Source organism: Nicotiana sylvestris, chromosome 2, assembly GCF_000393655.2.
Source record: "Nicotiana sylvestris chromosome 2, ASM39365v2, whole genome shotgun sequence".
In the NCBI taxonomy this organism is placed as follows: domain Eukaryota; kingdom Viridiplantae; phylum Streptophyta; class Magnoliopsida; order Solanales; family Solanaceae; genus Nicotiana; species Nicotiana sylvestris.
The window spans coordinates 45,521,654-45,540,393 of NC_091058.1; the positions used below are offsets into that span (position 1 = coordinate 45,521,654).

Below are 18,740 nucleotides of genomic sequence, written 5' to 3' on the forward strand. Positions count from 1 at the left end.
TTGGTGAAGGAGGACACATTCATGTACTTAAAGTTTTCATGTTTCCATCATTGTATCTTAAAAGTGCGTTGATCAAATTACAGCAATGCAAGTACATGTCAATCTACAATAAGGCTGTGTATCTTTATTTTCTTTTAGGGCAAGAACTAGATAGAGTTGACAGAGGATAAGAATCCAAAGATCCAAAGCGAGAATTACTATTACTAGTATACCTTTTTTCAAAACCCTATATCAAAGTGACCATTGGCTATATAAAAGGGACAAATTACCACCCTAGAATAAAGAGTTCAAAAATTCTATTGAGAGCTTTTTAAAAAAAACTAGATGCAATATATGCAAACAAATTTTGAGGACGAATTTGTTGGTTCGATTTCAGCCTTTGGAAAAGCACAAATGTCTAATCAAAGATGCACAATATCTAAGGGCTATTATTAAAGGTATCGGTAAGGCTTACTAGCTAGCTCCTCTTATTGGATATATCTTTTTGCCTCAACTGGCTTACATTGTCTGAAAAGGATTTAATTTATTGTACCAGCTACTTGCACTGATGTAACATGTTGATTGTAAAGTTGGGACCAACTGAAGATAAAGGAAACAATTTTTCATTTTCAAATACAGTATAACATGGTAATAGAGCAAAAGAAGCTAAGATGAAAGGCAAAGCTTAATTCCAATATTACTGAGCAGCATAGCGTACAGGCTCAAAGCAAATATTCCTCTGAAAAGACAATCTATTCATAAGCCGCAAAGTTAAAGCGACTAATTTGTAAAGTGCCAAAAATAGAAGATAAACGTAAAGACTTCGTTTCTCGTAGATTAAGAGGATCTAGGAAGTATGCATCAAGAAAAGAGATGAGTGTTTGTACGCGAATGGTGCTTTTTTTTAATTAAAAAAAAAATATGGGTTAACTTACGCTCTAATATAACACTTGGTACCCGTTACTTTTCACTAATACAAATATCGAGTTCTATACCCGCGAAAACTTAACAGATAAAAAGATCATTATTTTGCAAGAATATGGTGTTTTAATATCTGCAGTGTCACGATTCTACTTAATTTCTTGCATCTCGTGGAAAATATAACCAAATGGATGACAAGTTCTCATTATTTTACACATCTTGACCTGCCTCCTCAGTCTTCATGTTTAATGATGCCACCATTGGGTTTATTAGGAGGCACAGATTAGGATACGATGAAGTACTTATAAACATTAAAAATGTGTTAAATAATTAAGTGGCGCCATTCGGTACACCAGTAAAGTAGAAATTAGTTTGTAGCCTAACTACAAGATTTTGATGTACTTTGCACCTTCAATTGTAGAGGGTTTTAAAGAATGCTTAACAAGGCTGAGGATACTTATTGGAGAAGGCAAGTAGATTCTATCCATCCCAAAACACTAGCTAATTGCTTTGTGGTGCTGTCGCTTTTGGTTGTAAAGGAGAATGTCCAAATATTAAAAGCAGATTTAAAGGCCCAAAACGGAATTTGTCAGGCAGCAACGACCAAAATGGTGTTAATTATCACAAAATGATCCCCCTCTAGTAATTTACTTTCACAGGGATAAAGTTCAAAGATATGTTAGCTCTTTCGGGATAAGATAATTTTTGCTAAAAATGGTTAAGCATATATCGCTGCCCGTGGTCTATCGGAAATAACAGCTCTATCTTTACAAGATAGGGGTAAGGTCTGCGCCAACACTAATCTCCTCAGATCCTACTTGTGAAATTTATATTTGCAGAAATGGTTTGTTGTTGTTATTGTTGTTGGTTAAGCATATATCTAAATTAGCTCATATTGCAGTAGGCTAGTTGTTTCATTGATAAATGAACATCTCTCTTGTCTAACTGTTTCAGGTCGAATTCCAATTCCAGCTTAAAGCGTATTTATGTACATTGTGTCTGTCTAAATTCACATTGGTGTTTGTTTTTCTTCTTATTAATTGGTTTTGTCATAAATTTCCCAACTCTTGTTCGAGATTCACCTAATTCATACATGTGCTGTTAGCAAATTTCAAAGTCACTAGCTAGAACCTCAAAATAAAAAAAATGGCTTTCCGCAAATAGCCAAAACATGCGACGCCCAATTGTTGCCATTTTTCATGGCATCCAAGGTACGAGACCGAGGCTGTCTACACCAGCCACCAAACTAGTAAGTCCAAATTTAAAAAGATCATTGACTTGCTGTTTATGATTCACGACATATTCACCAGGACATTTTCACAGAACATGTTTAACTTTTTACTGGAGCAGCACATCTACAAACCTTTGCTTAACCCAACATATCATGGCAACCATCTTTACAGAAACGGAGTGTTGGAGGAATCGAAAGCATACATACATGTCCACATACCGAAAAGCAAGACACCAAGTTCCCAAGCTTGTTTGTGCTCGATGCTTATATCATCCATCACATTATACAGGGGAATGGGAAGAAAGGGGTAAATAGCAACACTTCTGTGAAAACTTCTGTAAATTAACCTAGTTGTCTTGTAAACATTCAGGCTCATCAGCACAGTTAAAAACAAAAAAAGTTACAAAATTTAACAGAAAGACTTGGGCCTTAATATCTATCCATAAGAAGCCAACAAGTTCACTACATTGCTCTTTTGGCTTTAAGGCAGAACACATGGGGACAAATCTAGCATAAATGCTACAGCCTACAAACCGAACATTCCTAGTTCAGTCGCCTTCTCCTTCTCAAATGTCTCAAAATATTGGTAAATGATTGTGACAGCAAGAAGAATTCCAGTTCCTGATCCAATTGCTCCCATCAAGTCTGCCAAAACTGTCAATGCACCAATGCATACTCCTCCGAAGGCAGCTGCGGTAGGAATGTAACGATTTAATTCTTTCTGCAGGTTTGAATCACGATGCCCAGGCATCACCATTTGTTGCTCCTGTAAAACAAATATCATTAGAAGTGTCATACCAGCAATACTCGTGGAGTCATAGGCATCTAGAAAAATCCAAGAAGATAACAAACTTTTTACCGCCAAAGAGAATAATTGTAATATTTCCAATGGCGATTGAAAGAGTTACTTTTATTTTCTGAAAAATAACTGTTTCTGGAAATACACAAAACCTTTGTCATTCAGTACTATGACCACTCTGTTTCTATATTATAATCCATGTGAGATAACCATGCTCCAAAAACCTACATCTTTCATTCATAGGCAAAACTAACCAGGGTTTTACAGTGATTCAGTTATACAGAGAGATGTGGGACATTGCTTAGTCAAATATTATGAATTTTCATTAGTATTTTATGAGCAGTTAGCACAATGGAAAGATAAACTCTGCTGTCTTTTTCAACTTATGGTGCCTGGAAGTGACTAGTTCTTGACAATTAAGTAATCTATAGCATTTATTTCTTCTCATAATCTACAGTATGGGGCAAAGTTAGAACCCCAGTAAGAAAGTTAACATTAGAAGTCTGATCAAGTTGAATTTTGATTAGTATTACTGTCAAATCACTTGGATAGAGTAAATAGATTGGGAGACTGAAAGGCAACCCAGCAAAAGCAAATGCTACAAGATCATTTACCTTAAGCTGCTTGGCAACATCTCTGGCGGATGATCCAGAAACTTCAATCCAAGTCTTCGAGAACAGGGCACAGGCTGACAACATGAACACTATATAGAAAAGAGCATGAAATGGATGTGCTACCATTTCTGCCAAGCTGAAATACATGAAAGTAGACAGTCAATTGCAATTGAGTAAGAAGCAATAAGTATAAGATGTGGGGCTAAACTTAGATCTGTGAAGAACATTTACAGCAAATAGAGATTGATTAGCTGAAGCAAAAGGATACAATACCTTGATGGAGCAGTAACAAGGTAAGCAAGACCAGCAACAGGAACAGATTGACCAGAATATTCAGATTCCTTCCAGGTTCCTATCAAATTCACGATGATATTTCCACCGTACCTCCTGTAGAGTAACTGATCATAGAGTAAAGAGAAGAGGAAAAAGAAAATAACTTGTTAACACTCTTGGAACAGGTAACAGTAAGGTGTCAATTCAAATAAAAAAACTTTACAATTAGGTACCTGAGAGATGAAATAAAGGTTGGAGACAAGTGCGGACTGAAGAATAATAGGCATGTTTGAGGTGTAGAAGAGTTTGATTGGGTAAGAACCTTGCTGTCCGCGAGCATTCTTAGATCTAACTGGCAAAACTACACGGAATCCTTGGAAGTAGATAACAATGAGGAAGATCAACACAGTCGCAAGCAGATTTGTCACATTGGGGAGACTTTGCCGGTAGAATGCCTCTCGAAGGGCACTGATCTTATTTGCTCTAGTAATACTAAGATGGAACAGAGCAATAATAGCACCTTCAAATTCAGCGCCACGCCCAGTATTGATGGTTGTGGGACTAAAGGCTTTCCAGATAATGCTTTCACTGCAAAATATAATTAACTTGGAATCAAAAGCTCCAAGATTGTACAGAGGAGCCCAAAACAAGTTTTTTGATGGCCAGTAAGAAACTTACCAGATATTGGTAGCTATGAACAAGGAAATTCCAGAGCCAAGACCATATCCTTTCTGAAGAAGTTCATCCAAGCACATAACAATGATAGCAGCAAAACAAAGCTGAAGGATAATGAGGATAGCGTTTCCAACACCCAATTGGCTAACACTGCCATACATCCCTGACAGGACATAAGCAACTGCCTCACCAACAGCAATCAGGATACCCAACAACTTTTGAGCACCATTACTGCATGAGATAAATTTGTCAAGAGAGCACATCAGAGAGCTTATTGAGCAGAACAGGTAACAGAAACACCATAATATCTAGTTAACTTAATAGCAGGAACAAAATTTTGTCAGGTAAATTGTGTAGTAAGTACAAAAAAGCGGCATCCCTTTCTTTGAGGGTATGGATGAGGGGGGTGGTTGGAGCAAGTGAAGTAGGTTCAGATACAAGCATCAGATGAGGGCAGAAATATCAGTATAAGTTCAAGAGTGGGAACATTCAAAGCATGAAATTTGTCTTGCAAATCCATATAACACAACTAATATAGGTTCTGCAAACTGATTTGAGCATAAAAGTTATATATCAAATCATCCTCGAGAAGTTCCAAATAATATCCTTTTCTGATGGTTACAAACTATACTATTACCACTGCATATGGAATAAAACAAGGGACAACCAATAAATTAAACTGATGCAAATACATATAGTTGTAAAAAGAGTAAACAAACAAAATAAAAGAAATAATAATATTGAAAGTGTATGAACTAACAGGAGTGCTCGGTCCTCACGGACATTGTTGTCCACTTGAATGATCTTTGATCCAGCTAGCAATTGCATCACCATTCCAGAAGTCACGATAGGAGTAATTCCAAGTTCCATGACTGTACCACGGTTTGACGCAAGAATGACACGCATCCAGTAAAAAGGATCCGCACCAGTTGTGGAATGTATGCCATAAAGAGGGAGCTGGCTGCAAACCAGAAAGATGGCAAGCGCAATTACAGTATAGATGACCTTCTCTCTAAATTGAACCTTCCTGTCAGCACTCTGCACTTCTGGTAGGAATGAAAGAAATGGTTTCACAAGGTGCAGCACTCTGAATCCTCCTCCCATTGTTCACTATAAACAGAACTATCTCTGCTCGAACCATGAAAAAACAAAGACAAGAACTATTAGACAATTGACAGTGAAGATATAGTCCCTCAACTATACCAGCAAAAAGTACAAACATCTTTAAAACATTAAAGGGGAAAAACATAAAATATTAACTATTCAAAATTTCTAATTGTGGGATACTCAATTGAGTGTAATTTTAATGTGCATAGCTAGCAAAAAATATTAAATCTACATGTAATAATACTAGTATTAACAACATCTCAAGATAGATTTTAGAGCAAAATCTCAATCAATGAAAGGTGTTGTCATTCATTCAGATTAAGCAAACCATATATATCAAACCAATAATTTCCTAACTGAGAGTAACAGGATATTATTTGCACCCGAAACATGACTATAACTTAAGCATATAAATTGAGCTGATATCTGTAAACAAAACGAGAAAGTTCTTCCTACACCCGCCCCCGTGCCCCCCAATTCCAGAGGATTAAAACATGGAAATCGGAAATTTAATCAATCAACATATTCCTGCTATTAACAGGATAACTAATTCAAATAAACTTTTCTGAATGCTTGCAACACGACTAAAAGGTCGCTACAAATGCAAAAACATCAATTCTGATGTTGATGAACCACTTCAAATACTTTTGCATGGTCGATTAGTGAACATCACATAAATAATAAATCCATTTCATCTATAAAAGTCAATTCATCAAACCATATCTCTTTCTATAAAACATGTAAAGACTATACACATAGATGCCTTTTCAGATCTAGATCTCTTTTACCGTCACATTACCCATCAAAGCTAAAGAGCCTCCAAACAATTCAATTTTCGTACATTCGGAATTCAGACAAGTATAGGCGACGCACGGCCACATACATGCACAGCATATATAGAAAGAACAGATCTTGAGCTAAATAAAATCATCAGATCTATTGATTCTAATTACACGATTCAGATTTCAACTCCACAAAATATTTTCAAATTCACACAATGTTTCGATCGATAGATCTCTCCTTCTAATACATCCATGACCTCATTTTCAACATGCGCAAACAAAATCAGCAGTAAAACTCAATCATGGAATAGATCCATTATAGAAAAGTACATGGAGAAGAGATCGGAGAGACTTACAGCGGCGACGACGATCTGGAGATGTCCGTGGACTATTATTTCGCTCGATTTCTCCGTCGAGTTATGCTGCTATTTGTAGGGTTTTGACCATGAGAGAGAGAAGGGGCGGATCTGACGGGTTTAAGAGCAAGCGTAACAGAAATGGAGAGTGCGTGACGCCAAGTTGGATTAAATAAATAAAATATCTTCACTTTGTAACAACTGGAAAATGCAGTTGGTGATGAAAACGTGGCAGGGAAGGTCTTTGGGTGCCACGAGATTTAGCCAATGGTATTGTCCCACGTGGCTAGTGAGACGGGTTTAGTGGTCACTGTTTGGATTGAATAGTGGCCGATGTTGAAAAAGTGAGCAGGAAATGGAACAAGTCAAACCCAATTTTTGGCTAATGGAAATTCATATTATCACGAAGTTTTGGTGCAAATTGCACTAGCCGGACCAACTTATTTTTTCGATTTTAACCCGCATTAAAAATTATTTATATTTAATAGTAAAAAAAGAATATAAAATTTATATTATTTTTATATATAATATATATATATATATATATATATTTTTTATTCTACTATTATTTTGAGAGCGATTATACAGTATCATTTTTCCTGCTTATAATTTTGTGATATTTTGAGACTTTTTATTTTTACGACTAAATGTGATTAAGAGGGTGTTTGGCTAAGCTTATAAGCTGGTCAAACTGGCTTATAAGCACTTTTTGACTTATCTACGCGTTTGGTAAAATTAAAAGTTTTTATAAGTTAAGTGCTTATAAGCCAAAAATAAGTCAAAAGCCATAAGTTGGTCTTCCCCAACTTATCAAATTTCAGCTTATAAGCACTTTAGGTTTGACCAAAATATTTACTATTATATCCCTAAAATAATTCTTTTTAAACAAAACTCTTCGTACCCAATTCTTCAACTGCTTATTATTAATTTTAGCATTTTTAATCTTTTATCCAAACACGTAACTGCTTATTTTTTAAATCAGTTTCAACACTTAAAAGTGTTTTTCAGCACCTAATGCTTATCAGCTAATTAAATCAACTAAGCCAAATGGGTCTAAGCGCATTCATGGTTCGATTTATTAAAAAGGAAAGTAAATTAACTATCTTGATTTTTTCAGTTTTTCACTTGGATAATTTAATGCAAATTAAATTTATTCAATTTATTAAAATTATGGATAAACTTTTTCATAAGTAAATATATATTTAAAATTGAAATGTTCTCGTGAGAAAAAAATATGTTTTTTGAAAGATGCATAATTTATTCTTACAACCACTAAAGTGTTCATGAATTTTAAATCAGTTTCCGTCCAAATAATTTAAGGTCGGTCTTATATCATCACGGTGGTGGAGTGTGGACACTTAACGAATTGGTCTTTGAAGGTCTGTCTGCATAGGACATATATAACCAAATCATACTTGGCATTCAACTTCTCTTATTTTTTCCTCCATCATGTGCTACTTGCATTTTCTGATGATTGAAATCCTTTCTAATTTTTATGCCTTCACTTTCTACACACTTATCTTGTGAATATATTTGACCTCAGAAGCATATTATTAATTTGTTCATAACATTGTTGTATTGGTCCAAATTTGGACGACCACGACCATTGATGAATACGACAAACGACGAGATCCTCGTAGCTCGACGTCCAGTGGAGAACGATAGACAAGCAAACAGAGACTGCACGACTTTTACAGTCGTGTAGGTCCAATAGGGGGCACTAGGAATATTCCTTCGGATATTCCCCATAATATGCCTTTTAGGGTTCAGAAGGGGTTTGTTTCTTATATATAGCGGGAAAACAACCTTGTAAAAGGGGCTTTTCTAGCTGAAAAACACTGACTGTAATATTATTTTTTTTACGTAAACGATTGGCATCTTTAGCGTTCGATCATTCATCAAGGAATATTATCCACTATATTCATCTTACATACCTTTGGTTTTAGAGATTGTTATACTTAGCTAAGATTTACCTCTTTATTTTCTTTGATTGATTTGTTCAAAAATATTACAATATCTTTTGAGTCAAACAATTTGGCATCGTCTCTGGGGATTTGAGATTTTGGTTTCGTCTAGATCCTTGAAAGGGATAATCACTACTTCTTAGCCTCGAAAAGACCAACAATGGCAGGAAAGGGAGAAGCAAGATTAAAGGTAATAGTAGGTGTCACGAACAACTTTCTGGATTCCATCAACGAAGCAGGCAGGGAAGACAATGAAAATGTAATGCCAAGCGTTACACCTGAGGGAGATGCCTCAACCCCCCACACGAAAGCATGACTGTCTCGCGCGAGAAGGAAACCTCAACATCCGCAACAAGAGAAGCATCACCGGCTGTAAAAAGGCTATTAGAAGAGGGGTTGACAAACACCTTGAGCAGCATACTCGACAAACCCGTTCAAAGGGATACCGGAGGCTCAATACACACAGAAATCGCAACTGTCGCCGATGAGCCAGAAACTCCATGCACATGTAACACTCATAATGTCACTGATGCAGGTAACAATGCACTTGCTGACATCTTAAAGAAAATGGAAGAGATAGAAAATGAGAACAAAACGCTTCGCGATCAGATGAAGGAGCATCACGAAAGGGTCGATAAAATACCGGGCGCTCCGAAGTTGCTACCAAAATGGGACGTAGGTCGATTCATCGAACAACCATATAGCGAAGAGGTGACTCCCCACTCTATTCCGAAAACCTTCAAAATGCCGCCATACTTGAAAATATATGATGGCACCACGGACCCGAAAGATCACATAATCTACTACGTCACTGTAGTAAAAGGCAACGATCTGTCGAAAGAACAGGTGTCATCGGTGCTGCTGAAAAAGTTCAGCGAAACTCTGACAGGGGGGCGTTGACATGGTATTCCCAACTACCAGCATGATCAATATCAACGTTCGAAGAAATGACAGATAAATTCATCACCGCTCACGCGAGAGCGAAAAAGGCAGAGGCTAGGGTAAATGACATCTTCGCCGTCAGGCAGACGACATGCGAAGGACTTCGGGATTTACTAGCCCGATTCAACAGGGTAAGAATGAGCCTACCTAATGTATCAGAAGGGATGGCAGTAGCAGCCTTCCAAAATGGATTAAATAGAAATGGGTCAAAAGCAACCAAGAAGCTGCTAAGTAGACTTATAAAGTACCCCCTACCACCACCACGTGGGAAGAAATCCATAATGCCTATTGTACCGAAGTAAGGGCAGATGAGGATGACCTAAATAGTCCGATCCAACGGCTAACATCGGTCCAAACCTAAACAAGGAGAGATCGCCGCAACGATGGTCAACGGGACCAACTATCCCGTTTCAATCGAGAAAGGCATCAGCCCTACATCCGGACATACATTCCACCTCCTCCACGATATGCAGACGCCATACCTCGACACACCGCGCTACATAGAAATGAAAGAGGTATGCCTCCACTGTTATATGCTCATAACTTTTGTGTTTCTTCTTCAAAAATAGTGTATGCACTAGAAAAGCTCGGCATAAAGGTGTAGTGGCCACAAAAGATGAAGTCAGATCTGAGCACCCGAAAATCGAACGTTCTATGTGAATTCCACTAGGAAAGGGGACACAAGACCGAAGACTGCATAGGTATACGATAGGAAGTGGTAAGAATGCTAAATCAGGGATACCTAAAAGAACTGCTAAGCGATCGAGGACGGGTTAACTTTGCTCGTGGACGTGATCAACCTCAAGGACCCCCAAAACCACCTTCACTAGCTCGTACCTTACAAATGATTATTGGCGGCAGCGATGATACGGTAATCAACCATGTGAAATTCACCACCACACACAAACTCAAGCGGACGATCACTCACGAATGGTACGATGACCTCAAAGATAGTATCGTCTTTGATAAGTCAGATACCAACGGTTTATCTTTCACTCACTATGATGCTTTGGTTATAACTTTACGTATCGCGAATACTGATGTAAAAAAACTAATGGTGGATGACGGAAGCGGCGCGTGTATTATTCATCCATGAGTTTTTATATAGATGAGACTCGAGGATAAGATATTACCATGCTGCATAATAGGAAAGGGTTTTAATAATGCAGTGGAATGAACCTTTGGAGAGATAGTATTACCCGTTTTGGCAGGAAGAGTCACTCTAGAAATGACGTTTCATGTCATGAACTAGGAAACAACCTACAACGCCATTATAGGGCATCCATGGATACACGCCATGCGAGCCGTCTGATAATTAGGGATTTTGATACATTTTATACTCCTTCTTGCTTAAATTTTGATTAGAAATGTGTACAAAATAGTTCCAAAGGCTCACAAGTTGTGCTTAATTGCAGGTTTGATCAACAAAGTGACAAGAAATCAAATATTAGCTCAAAAGGAGTGAAACTTGCACAAGTATCAAGACAAGACAATGCTCAGGCAAAACAAGGCCAGTGCAGCCGCACACCATTCTGTGCGGTCCGCACTGTGAGGTTCAAAGAGCATGAGATTCAGGCACAAAGGCAATGCGGCCGCACTAAGTTTTGTGTGGACCGCACTAAGATCAATGCGGTCGCACTCGATTTAGTGAGGTCCGTAGTAAGGAGGATCAGAGAGTTGCCAAATTCCGAGTTTAAGCCAATGCGGTCCGCGCTCCATTTTATGCGGACCGCACTAGAAGCCTCCGCGGTCGCAGTCCATTCTCTATGGTTCGTAGTGCCCGAGTTCAAAGAGTTAGATTTTCAAGTTCAGAGCCCTAGTGCGGCCGCATACCATTTTGTGCGGTCCGCACTAGCCCCGCAGGGGTATTTTTGTCTAGATTTTTCAGCTTAGTATAAATAGCTTCTTTTCCCATTTTTAGGGTATCAGATAGTTTTAGAACATAGTTGCGCTAGTGGGTTCGAATATTTTAGCTATTTTGGGCAATTTTATCTACATTTCAACATTGAATCTTATTGTTTATCTTAGTAATTAATTAATATGAGTTGTTCTTCATCTATTTCTTGTGTTTCTTCTTCAATTATGAGTAGCTAAACTCATAAGCTAGGGTTGTGTCTCAACCCTAGTGTGGATAATTGATGGGTTTTGTGTTTTAGGGCTAGATTTACTATGGGTGTTTGATATTTGGGCTAATTTCATGTTTAATTGTTGAATTAGTGGTTGCAAACACTAGTTTGTGTTTAGTTGACTTGAGCTCTTCTTGAGAAAGAGAGCTTGAGTATCTGAAATTGGTCCAACAAGGAATTGGGACGTACTCAAGAGATTGATAGCTCCAATTAAAGGGTTAAACCTTGAGAGAGTAATACCCGACTTGAACCTTGATTGCTTGTGCAAATTTGCATACCTAATTGGTCTTGAGAAAGTCAGTTCGGGAAAAATCACTCGAACCACCGAGAGTGTAGAGTGGGTAAAATCATACAATGGTTATATCATACTCCCTAAATACGTCAATCATGCCTTAGACTCAAGTATCCGTTAATTGACCACTTAGGCGGAAGTCACTACCCTAATGCCTTTTAAACCATTTGAGCAACCCGCAACATTTTACTCTTAGCTTAATCTAGTTTCATTTACCATTGTAGTTTGATAAAAGTATAAGTAAATCAAAAACCCCAAAAATGATTAGAAGTGCAATTTGGAACACATACGCAATTTTAAACTAGATAGATACTGAATTCCAAATTCTAGCTCTCTGTGAAAATCGATCCCGACCCTAAATCGGGTAAAAGTTGCTCCGACCCTCTCTTGCTACTCAATAGTAGTGTGGAGTAGGTCGTGATCACTTTTTGGCACCGTTGCCGGGGAGCTAACGATTTTGGCTATCTATTTAGTTAGTTTTATGTATTGTTCTTCTTTCCTTCTTTGTTACTAACTTATTTGTGTCATAACTCAGGTACCAAATGGCAGTGAACAATGCTAGTGACCCTCTTGGAAATGTAATTGCAGGGGAGGAGGTAGATGATGTCGGAGATGATGAGGTGCCTCTTGTACCTTAAGGACAACGTAGAAACCGCCAGGCTAATGCTAATGCTAATGACAATATTCCAGATCCTCCTCCACCACCTCCAAGAGTGGCTCTTAGAGTGCTTCTGAACCAAGGCTATGCAAGTGCTATTATCCCACCCCAAATCCGGGCGGGCAATTTTCAATTAACCAATGTGATGTTGACTTTACTAGAGCAGCGTGGGTACTTCACGGGCACTGCAAATCAAAATGCTTACAAATATCTCAAGGGTTTCGTGGTATACATGTTGGGGGAGCAAGCAAACTAATGTGTCCGAGGATGCTCTCCGGTTAAGACTCTTCCCATTCTCACTTAGGGGGAAGGCATTGGATTGGCTCGAGCAATTTCCCAACCATTCCATCACTACTTGGGATGAGTTGGCGGACAAGTTCATTGCAAAATTTTTCTCACCGGGGCATATGACTACATTGAGAGATGAGATCTTAGCGTTTAAGCAAGAGCCCACGGAACCTTTGCATGCGATTTGGGAGTGTTATAGAACAATGGTGAAGAAATGCCCCAATAATGATATGACCGAGGCGATGATCCAACAGACTTTCTACCGGGGTATTAACACCACAAACCAATGTATAGTGAAACAACTTGTTGGGGGCAACTTCATGAAGTTGTCTTATGATGAGGCTTGTGACATTCTTGACGAGATGACTGACACTTCTTCCGTTTGGCAAAGTAGAGCCAATGTGCCCTAGGGTGACCCCATAGTTATTCATTTGCACAAGGAATTACATGATCATGGGCAAGCTATAGCAGATTTGACAACTACTATGAACTAATTGTCAAAGGCACAGTTGCAACAAGTCCAAAATCCTCGCCAAGTGAATGCCATGGAGGGTGTCAATATGCTTGTCAACAAAAGAAGGCAACAAAACCAAAAGAATTCTGAGCAATTTGATGATGATTGTGATGGATTTCAAAATGATGGTTATAATGAACAAAGTGAAGAGGTTCAATACGTGAATAATTATCAAGGCCAAGGGGGCAACTCTTCCAACCAACAACAATGGAGACCTCAAGGCAATTGGGGCAATCAACAACAAAACAATGGTAATTGGGGGAACAACAACCAAAACAACAACTGGGGCAATCAGAACAACAATCAAAACAACCAAGGAAATTGGAATGGTAGTAACAACAATTGGGGTAGTAATAACAATCAAGGTGAATGGAACAATGGAAATCAAGGAAATTGGGGGCAAGGCTTTCAAAGGCCCCCAATGTACCAACAACCGAACAATCCACCCCCATTTCCATCCCAATGTCCTAGTTCTTCTAGCAATGATATGGGTAGAATTGAAATGATGTTCGAACAAATGATGAAGAAGAATGCGAACTCGGATGCTCAGTTGGCTTCTCACAATACCTCTATCAGAAACTTGGAGGTGCAGTTAGGCCAAATCTCATAGTCTTTAAATACTTGCCCTAAGGGTGCTCTACCAAGTGATAGGGTAGTAAACCCGTAGGGTGGAAACAATCATGTTATGGCGGTAAAAACAAGAAATGGGAGAGGCAGTGATGTGCATGTCTCCAAACAAAAGCAAATTGTGGATGATGATGTTGAGTTGCAAGAAGATAAAGTTCCTTTGGTGGTTGAAAATGTGATTGATGAAAATGTGAACGAAGAAGTGAGGATTGATATTCAAGATGTCGAGGTGAAAACTCAAAATGATGTGAACCCATTTAGGGAACACATAATAGACATGCCGAAGCCAGTTGTGCCTAAAGCCAAGACTCCTTTGCCAAGGCCACATCCACCTTATCCTCAAAGTCTTGCGAAGCAGAAAAATGAGAATCAGTTCAAAAATTTCATTGACATGATGAAGAGCTTATCCATCAATATGCCTTTAGTGGAGGCTCTTGAACAAATGTCGGGCTATGCTAAATTCATGAAGGACTTGGTTATAAAGAAGCGATCTATGGATTGTGAAACTATAAAGATGACTCATCAAGTTAGTACAATAGTGCATCCAATGGCCCCGAAGCTTGAAGATCCCGGTGCTTTCACCATTCCTTGCATAATTGGGAGTACAGATTTTGCTAAAGCTCTATGTCATTTGGGGGCTAGTATCAATTTTATACCCTATTCTATTTTCAAGACTTTGGGTATCGGGCAGTCGAGGCAGACTTCTATGAGATTACAAATGGCAGATAGAATGATGAAGAGACCATTAGGTATTATTGATGATGTGCTTAGCTGGGTGGACAAGTTTATCCTGCCAGCTGACTTTGTGATCTTGGATTGTGAGGTAGATTATGAAGTTCCTATCATTTTGGGGAGACCTTTCCTTGCTACGGGGAATGCATTGGTGGATATGGAAGTAGGGGAACTCACCTTCCGGGTGGGTGATGGAAAGGTGGTCTTTCATATGTGCAAGTCTATGAAGCAGCCCAACAGTATCGAGGTGTGCTCTTTTGTTGACCTCGTCACAGTAGTAATAATTGATGACACCGGTGCAATGATCAATGTGGAGGACCTATTGGAGGTCGTACTATTGAATCTTGATGTCAATGAGGATGCAAGCTGGGTGGAGTGCGTGAATGCTTTACATGGAATGGGCTCTTATTCTTATGAGCCTAGAAAATTATCTTTGGACCTCGAGAATAGAAAGGCTCCACCAACAAAACCTTCAATTAAGGAGGCTCCGGTGTTGGAGTTGAAACCACTGCCTCCACACCTCAGGTACGAGTTCTTAGGCTCAAATTCTACTTTGTATTCTTTCTTCTTATCTTACTAACCAACAGGTTGATGCCACATTGGTGGTGCTTCAAAAGCGAAAAAGTCAATTGGATGGACTTTAACTAATATTCGGGGAATAAGCCCCGCGTTCTGTATGCACAAGATTATTCTGGAAGATGATGCAAAGCCCTCCTTGGAGCACTAAAGGAGGTCGAACGAGGCAATGAAAGAAGTTGTGAAAAAGGAGGTGATCAAGTGGTTGGATGCCGGGGTTGTGTACCTCATCTCTAATAGCTCTTGGACTTCACCGGTGCAATGCATACCGAAGAAGGGTGGCATGACAGTGGTTACAAATTCTCAAAATGAGTTGATTTCTACAAGAACCGCCACTGGTTGGAGGGTATGACTGGACTACCGCAAGTTGAATAAACTAACCCACAAGGATCACTTTCCTTTGCCTTTACTTGACCAGATGTTAGATCGACTTGCTGGGCGTGCCTTCTATTACTTCTTGGATGGGTATTCTGGGTACAACCAAATCTTGATTGCTCCAGAAGATCAGGAGAAGACTATATTCACTTGTCCATATGACACTTTTGCCTTCTCTAGGATGCCTTTTAGGTTGTGTAATGTACCGGCTATATTTTAGCGGTGTATGATGACCATTTTCACTGATATGATGGAAGACATTTTGGAGGTGTTCATGGACGATTTTAGTATTGTGGGGGGTTCATTTGATGAGTGCTTGAAGAATCTTGATAGGATGTTGGCCCGTTGTGAAGAAACCAATCTTGTCCTCAATTGAGAGAAATGACACTTTATGGTGGAAGAAGGAATAGTTCTTGGGCATAAAATTTCGAAGCATGGTACTGAGGTAGATAAAGCAAAAATTGATGTGATTTCAAGGCTCCCTCCCCCTATATCTGTCAAGGGAGTTCGAAGTTATTTTGGGCATGCGGGGTTCTATCGAAGATTTATCAAAGACTTTTTGAAGGTAGTGAACCCCTAATGAAAGTTGTTGGAAAAAGATGCTAAGTTCGTGTTTGATGAAAAATGTATGCAAGCCCTTGAACTTCTCAAGCATAAGTTGACCACCACTCCTATCATTACCGTACCTAATTGGAGCTTGCCCTTTGAGCTCATGTGTTATGCGAGCGATGTTGCGATTAGGGTGGTTTTGGGTCAACGAGTGAACAAAATGTTTCATCCGGTGTACTATGCGAGTAAGACAATGAATGATGCTCAAGTGAACTACACGGTGACCGAGAAAGAACTTTTGGCTATTGTGTTTGCTATGGAAAAATTCCGACCATATCTTATGGGTGCTAAGATTATTATTCATACCGACCATGCCGCACTCTGGTACTTGATGACGAAGAAAGATTCCAAAGCTAGACTGATGCGATGGGTCTTGTTACTTCAAGAGTTTGATTTGGAGATTGTGGACCGGAAGGGTAGTGAGAACCAAGTGGCAGACCATTTGTCCCACTTGGAGGAGGGGAGGCCTCGTGACGGCCTAAAGATCAATGATTCATTTCCCGACAAACAACTCTTTTCGGTGTCGATGAATGATATGTCATGGTTTGCCGATGTTGCTAATTTCCTTATGACTGGTATACTCCCGTGCGAGCTCTCTTCTAACCAAAGGAAGAAGCTCAAGCGGAATAGTTTGGATTTCTATTGGGATGAGCCATACTTTTTCAAGATTTGTACGAATGGGGTGATCTAAAGGTGTGTTCCGGAGGAAGAGCAATTGAGTATCTTGGAGGCTTGTCATTCCTCTCCTTATGGTGGCCATCATGGCGGGGTGAGGACGACTTCTAAAGTTCTTAGTTGTGGATTTTATTGGCCAACTTTGTTCAAAGATACGAGTGATTTTGTGAAGAGATGCGATAAATACCAAAGAGCGGGTGGAATTTTAAAGAAAGATGAGATGACTCTCAATATCATCCTTGAGGTTGATATTTTTGATGTATGGGGCATTGATTTCATGGGCCCATTTGTTAGCTCTTGTGGGAACACTTACATTCTTGTGGGGGTGGACTATGTTTCAAAGTGGGTTGAAGCCGTGGCTTTTCCCAACAACGAGGCCCGGAGTGTTGTTGCATTTCTCAAGAAGAGCATTTTTACAAGGTTTGGTGCTCCTCGTGCAATCATAAGTGATGAGGGGTCTCATTTTTGCAATAGAGTTTTCGACACTTTGCTCTCAAAGTATGGTGTCAATCATAAAGTTTCTACCATCTATCATCCTCAAGCAAGTGGTCAAGTTGAAGTCTCCAACAGGGAAATCAAAAGCATACTGTCAAAGACGGTCAATGCAAATAGGACCGATTGGTCAAAGAAGTTGGATGACGCTCTATGGGCTTATAGGACTGCTTACAAGACTCCGATTGGTATGTCTCCGTATCGGTTGGCATTTGGGAAAGCTTGTTATCTACCGGTTGAGTTAGAGCACAAGGCCATGTGGGCTTTGAGAAAGCTAAATCTTGAGTGGGATATTGCAGCCAATCTTCGTGTGGAACAGTTAATAAACTTGATGAATTCTGATTTCATGCCTACTCCAGTTCGTCCTTGTACAGGGACAAGATGAAGTACCTTCATGATAAATATACTCATGGAAAGGAGTTTAAAGTAGGTGATTTGGTTCTCTTGTTCAATTCTCGGTTACATCTGTTTTCGAAAAAGCTTAAATCAAAATATAGTGGACCGTTTGAAGTGGTGTTGGTGACCCCTTTTGGTGCTCTTAATTTGAAAAACAAAAATGGAGAGGTATTCAGAGTTAATGGTCACCGGGTCAAACATTATCTTGGAAAAATTGATGACAGCCACGTGGTGGCACTTCTTCATTTCAAATGATGTGATGGTAACCTGAGTCGTGTCGCGACATTAAATCAGGCGCTTCTTGGAAGGCAACCCATGTGTGTTTTCTTCTTGTTTTATTTGATTTTCATTGTAGTGTAGGATTAATTTTTGGGCTAACTGGTTGTGAGATATTACAGGATTGTGTTGGTACAGTGCAGGACATAGTGGAAAAATTGTTCAGGCCTCTGAACTTTGCAATGCAGCCGCACTACATTTAGTGCGGACCGCACTGGTGAAGGGTGAAATGTTGATCTCTCTGAAGTTTGCCACTGCGGTCGCACTACATTTTGTGCGGACCGCAGTGTGTTGCCTCATCAAACTTGGAAGTTGTTGTGCAATACGGATCGCGGTCCATTTTGTGCGGTCCGCACTAGATGGTAAGTTGGGCCCCAGGTTCTTTTCTATAAATAGGGCCTAAGGCCCTCCTTGTACACTTTTCGAACCTTTGAATCTCAGCACTCTAAAATCACTGTTCA

General features: G+C 39.3%; 3 protein-coding genes across 3 annotated transcripts; 2 read left to right on the plus strand and 1 right to left on the minus strand.

Annotated features, from left to right (window-relative positions):
• Positions 1-2,452: 2,452 nt before the first annotated feature.
• Positions 2,453-6,936, minus strand: LOC104247866 (uncharacterized). Its single transcript, XM_009803999.2, has 7 exons — positions 6,738-6,936; positions 5,253-5,620; positions 4,496-4,723; positions 4,051-4,405; positions 3,818-3,942; positions 3,545-3,680; positions 2,453-2,897 (listed from the first exon to the last, which is right to left on the minus strand). Exons 2-7 carry the CDS (start codon positions 5,594-5,596, stop codon positions 2,658-2,660), a joined length of 1,428 nt encoding a protein of 475 aa, XP_009802301.1. The 5' UTR covers positions 5,597-5,620; positions 6,738-6,936; the 3' UTR covers positions 2,453-2,657.
• Positions 6,937-14,563: 7,627 nt separating this feature from the next.
• Positions 14,564-15,524, plus strand: LOC138884872 (uncharacterized). Its single transcript, XM_070165731.1, has 2 exons — positions 14,564-15,259; positions 15,468-15,524. The coding sequence occupies exons 1-2, from the start codon at positions 14,564-14,566 to the stop codon at positions 15,522-15,524; spliced, it is 753 nt and encodes a 250-aa protein (XP_070021832.1).
• Positions 15,525-15,625: 101 nt separating this feature from the next.
• Positions 15,626-16,207, plus strand: LOC138884873 (uncharacterized). The gene is made up of 2 exons (XM_070165732.1): positions 15,626-15,802; positions 16,052-16,207. The coding sequence occupies exons 1-2, from the start codon at positions 15,626-15,628 to the stop codon at positions 16,205-16,207; spliced, it is 333 nt and encodes a 110-aa protein (XP_070021833.1).
• The last annotated feature ends 2,533 nt before the right edge of the window (positions 16,208-18,740 follow it).

Bases quoted from the DNA above. Each gene is read 5' to 3' on its own strand.
- LOC138884872 (XM_070165731.1), top strand. From the start codon at position 14,564: ATGCCTTTAGTGGAGGCTCTTGAACAAATGTCGGGCTATGCTAAATTC. The intron at 15,260-15,467 runs GTGAATGCTTTA...ACTAACCAACAG, and splicing joins ATGCAAGCTGGGTGGAGTGC to GTTGATGCCACATTGGTGGT.
- LOC104247866 (XM_009803999.2), bottom strand. From the start codon at position 5,596: ATGGGAGGAGGATTCAGAGTGCTGCACCTTGTGAAACCATTTCTTTCA. The intron at 4,406-4,495 runs GTAAGTTTCTTA...TATATTTTGCAG, and splicing joins TTCATAGCTACCAATATCTG to TGAAAGCATTATCTGGAAAG. The intron at 2,898-3,544 runs GTAAATGATCTT...TTTGTTTTACAG, and splicing joins ATGTTGCCAAGCAGCTTAAG to GAGCAACAAATGGTGATGCC.
- LOC138884873 (XM_070165732.1), top strand. From the start codon at position 15,626: ATGAAAGAAGTTGTGAAAAAGGAGGTGATCAAGTGGTTGGATGCCGGG. The intron at 15,803-16,051 runs GTATGACTGGAC...GCTATATTTTAG, and splicing joins GAACCGCCACTGGTTGGAGG to CGGTGTATGATGACCATTTT.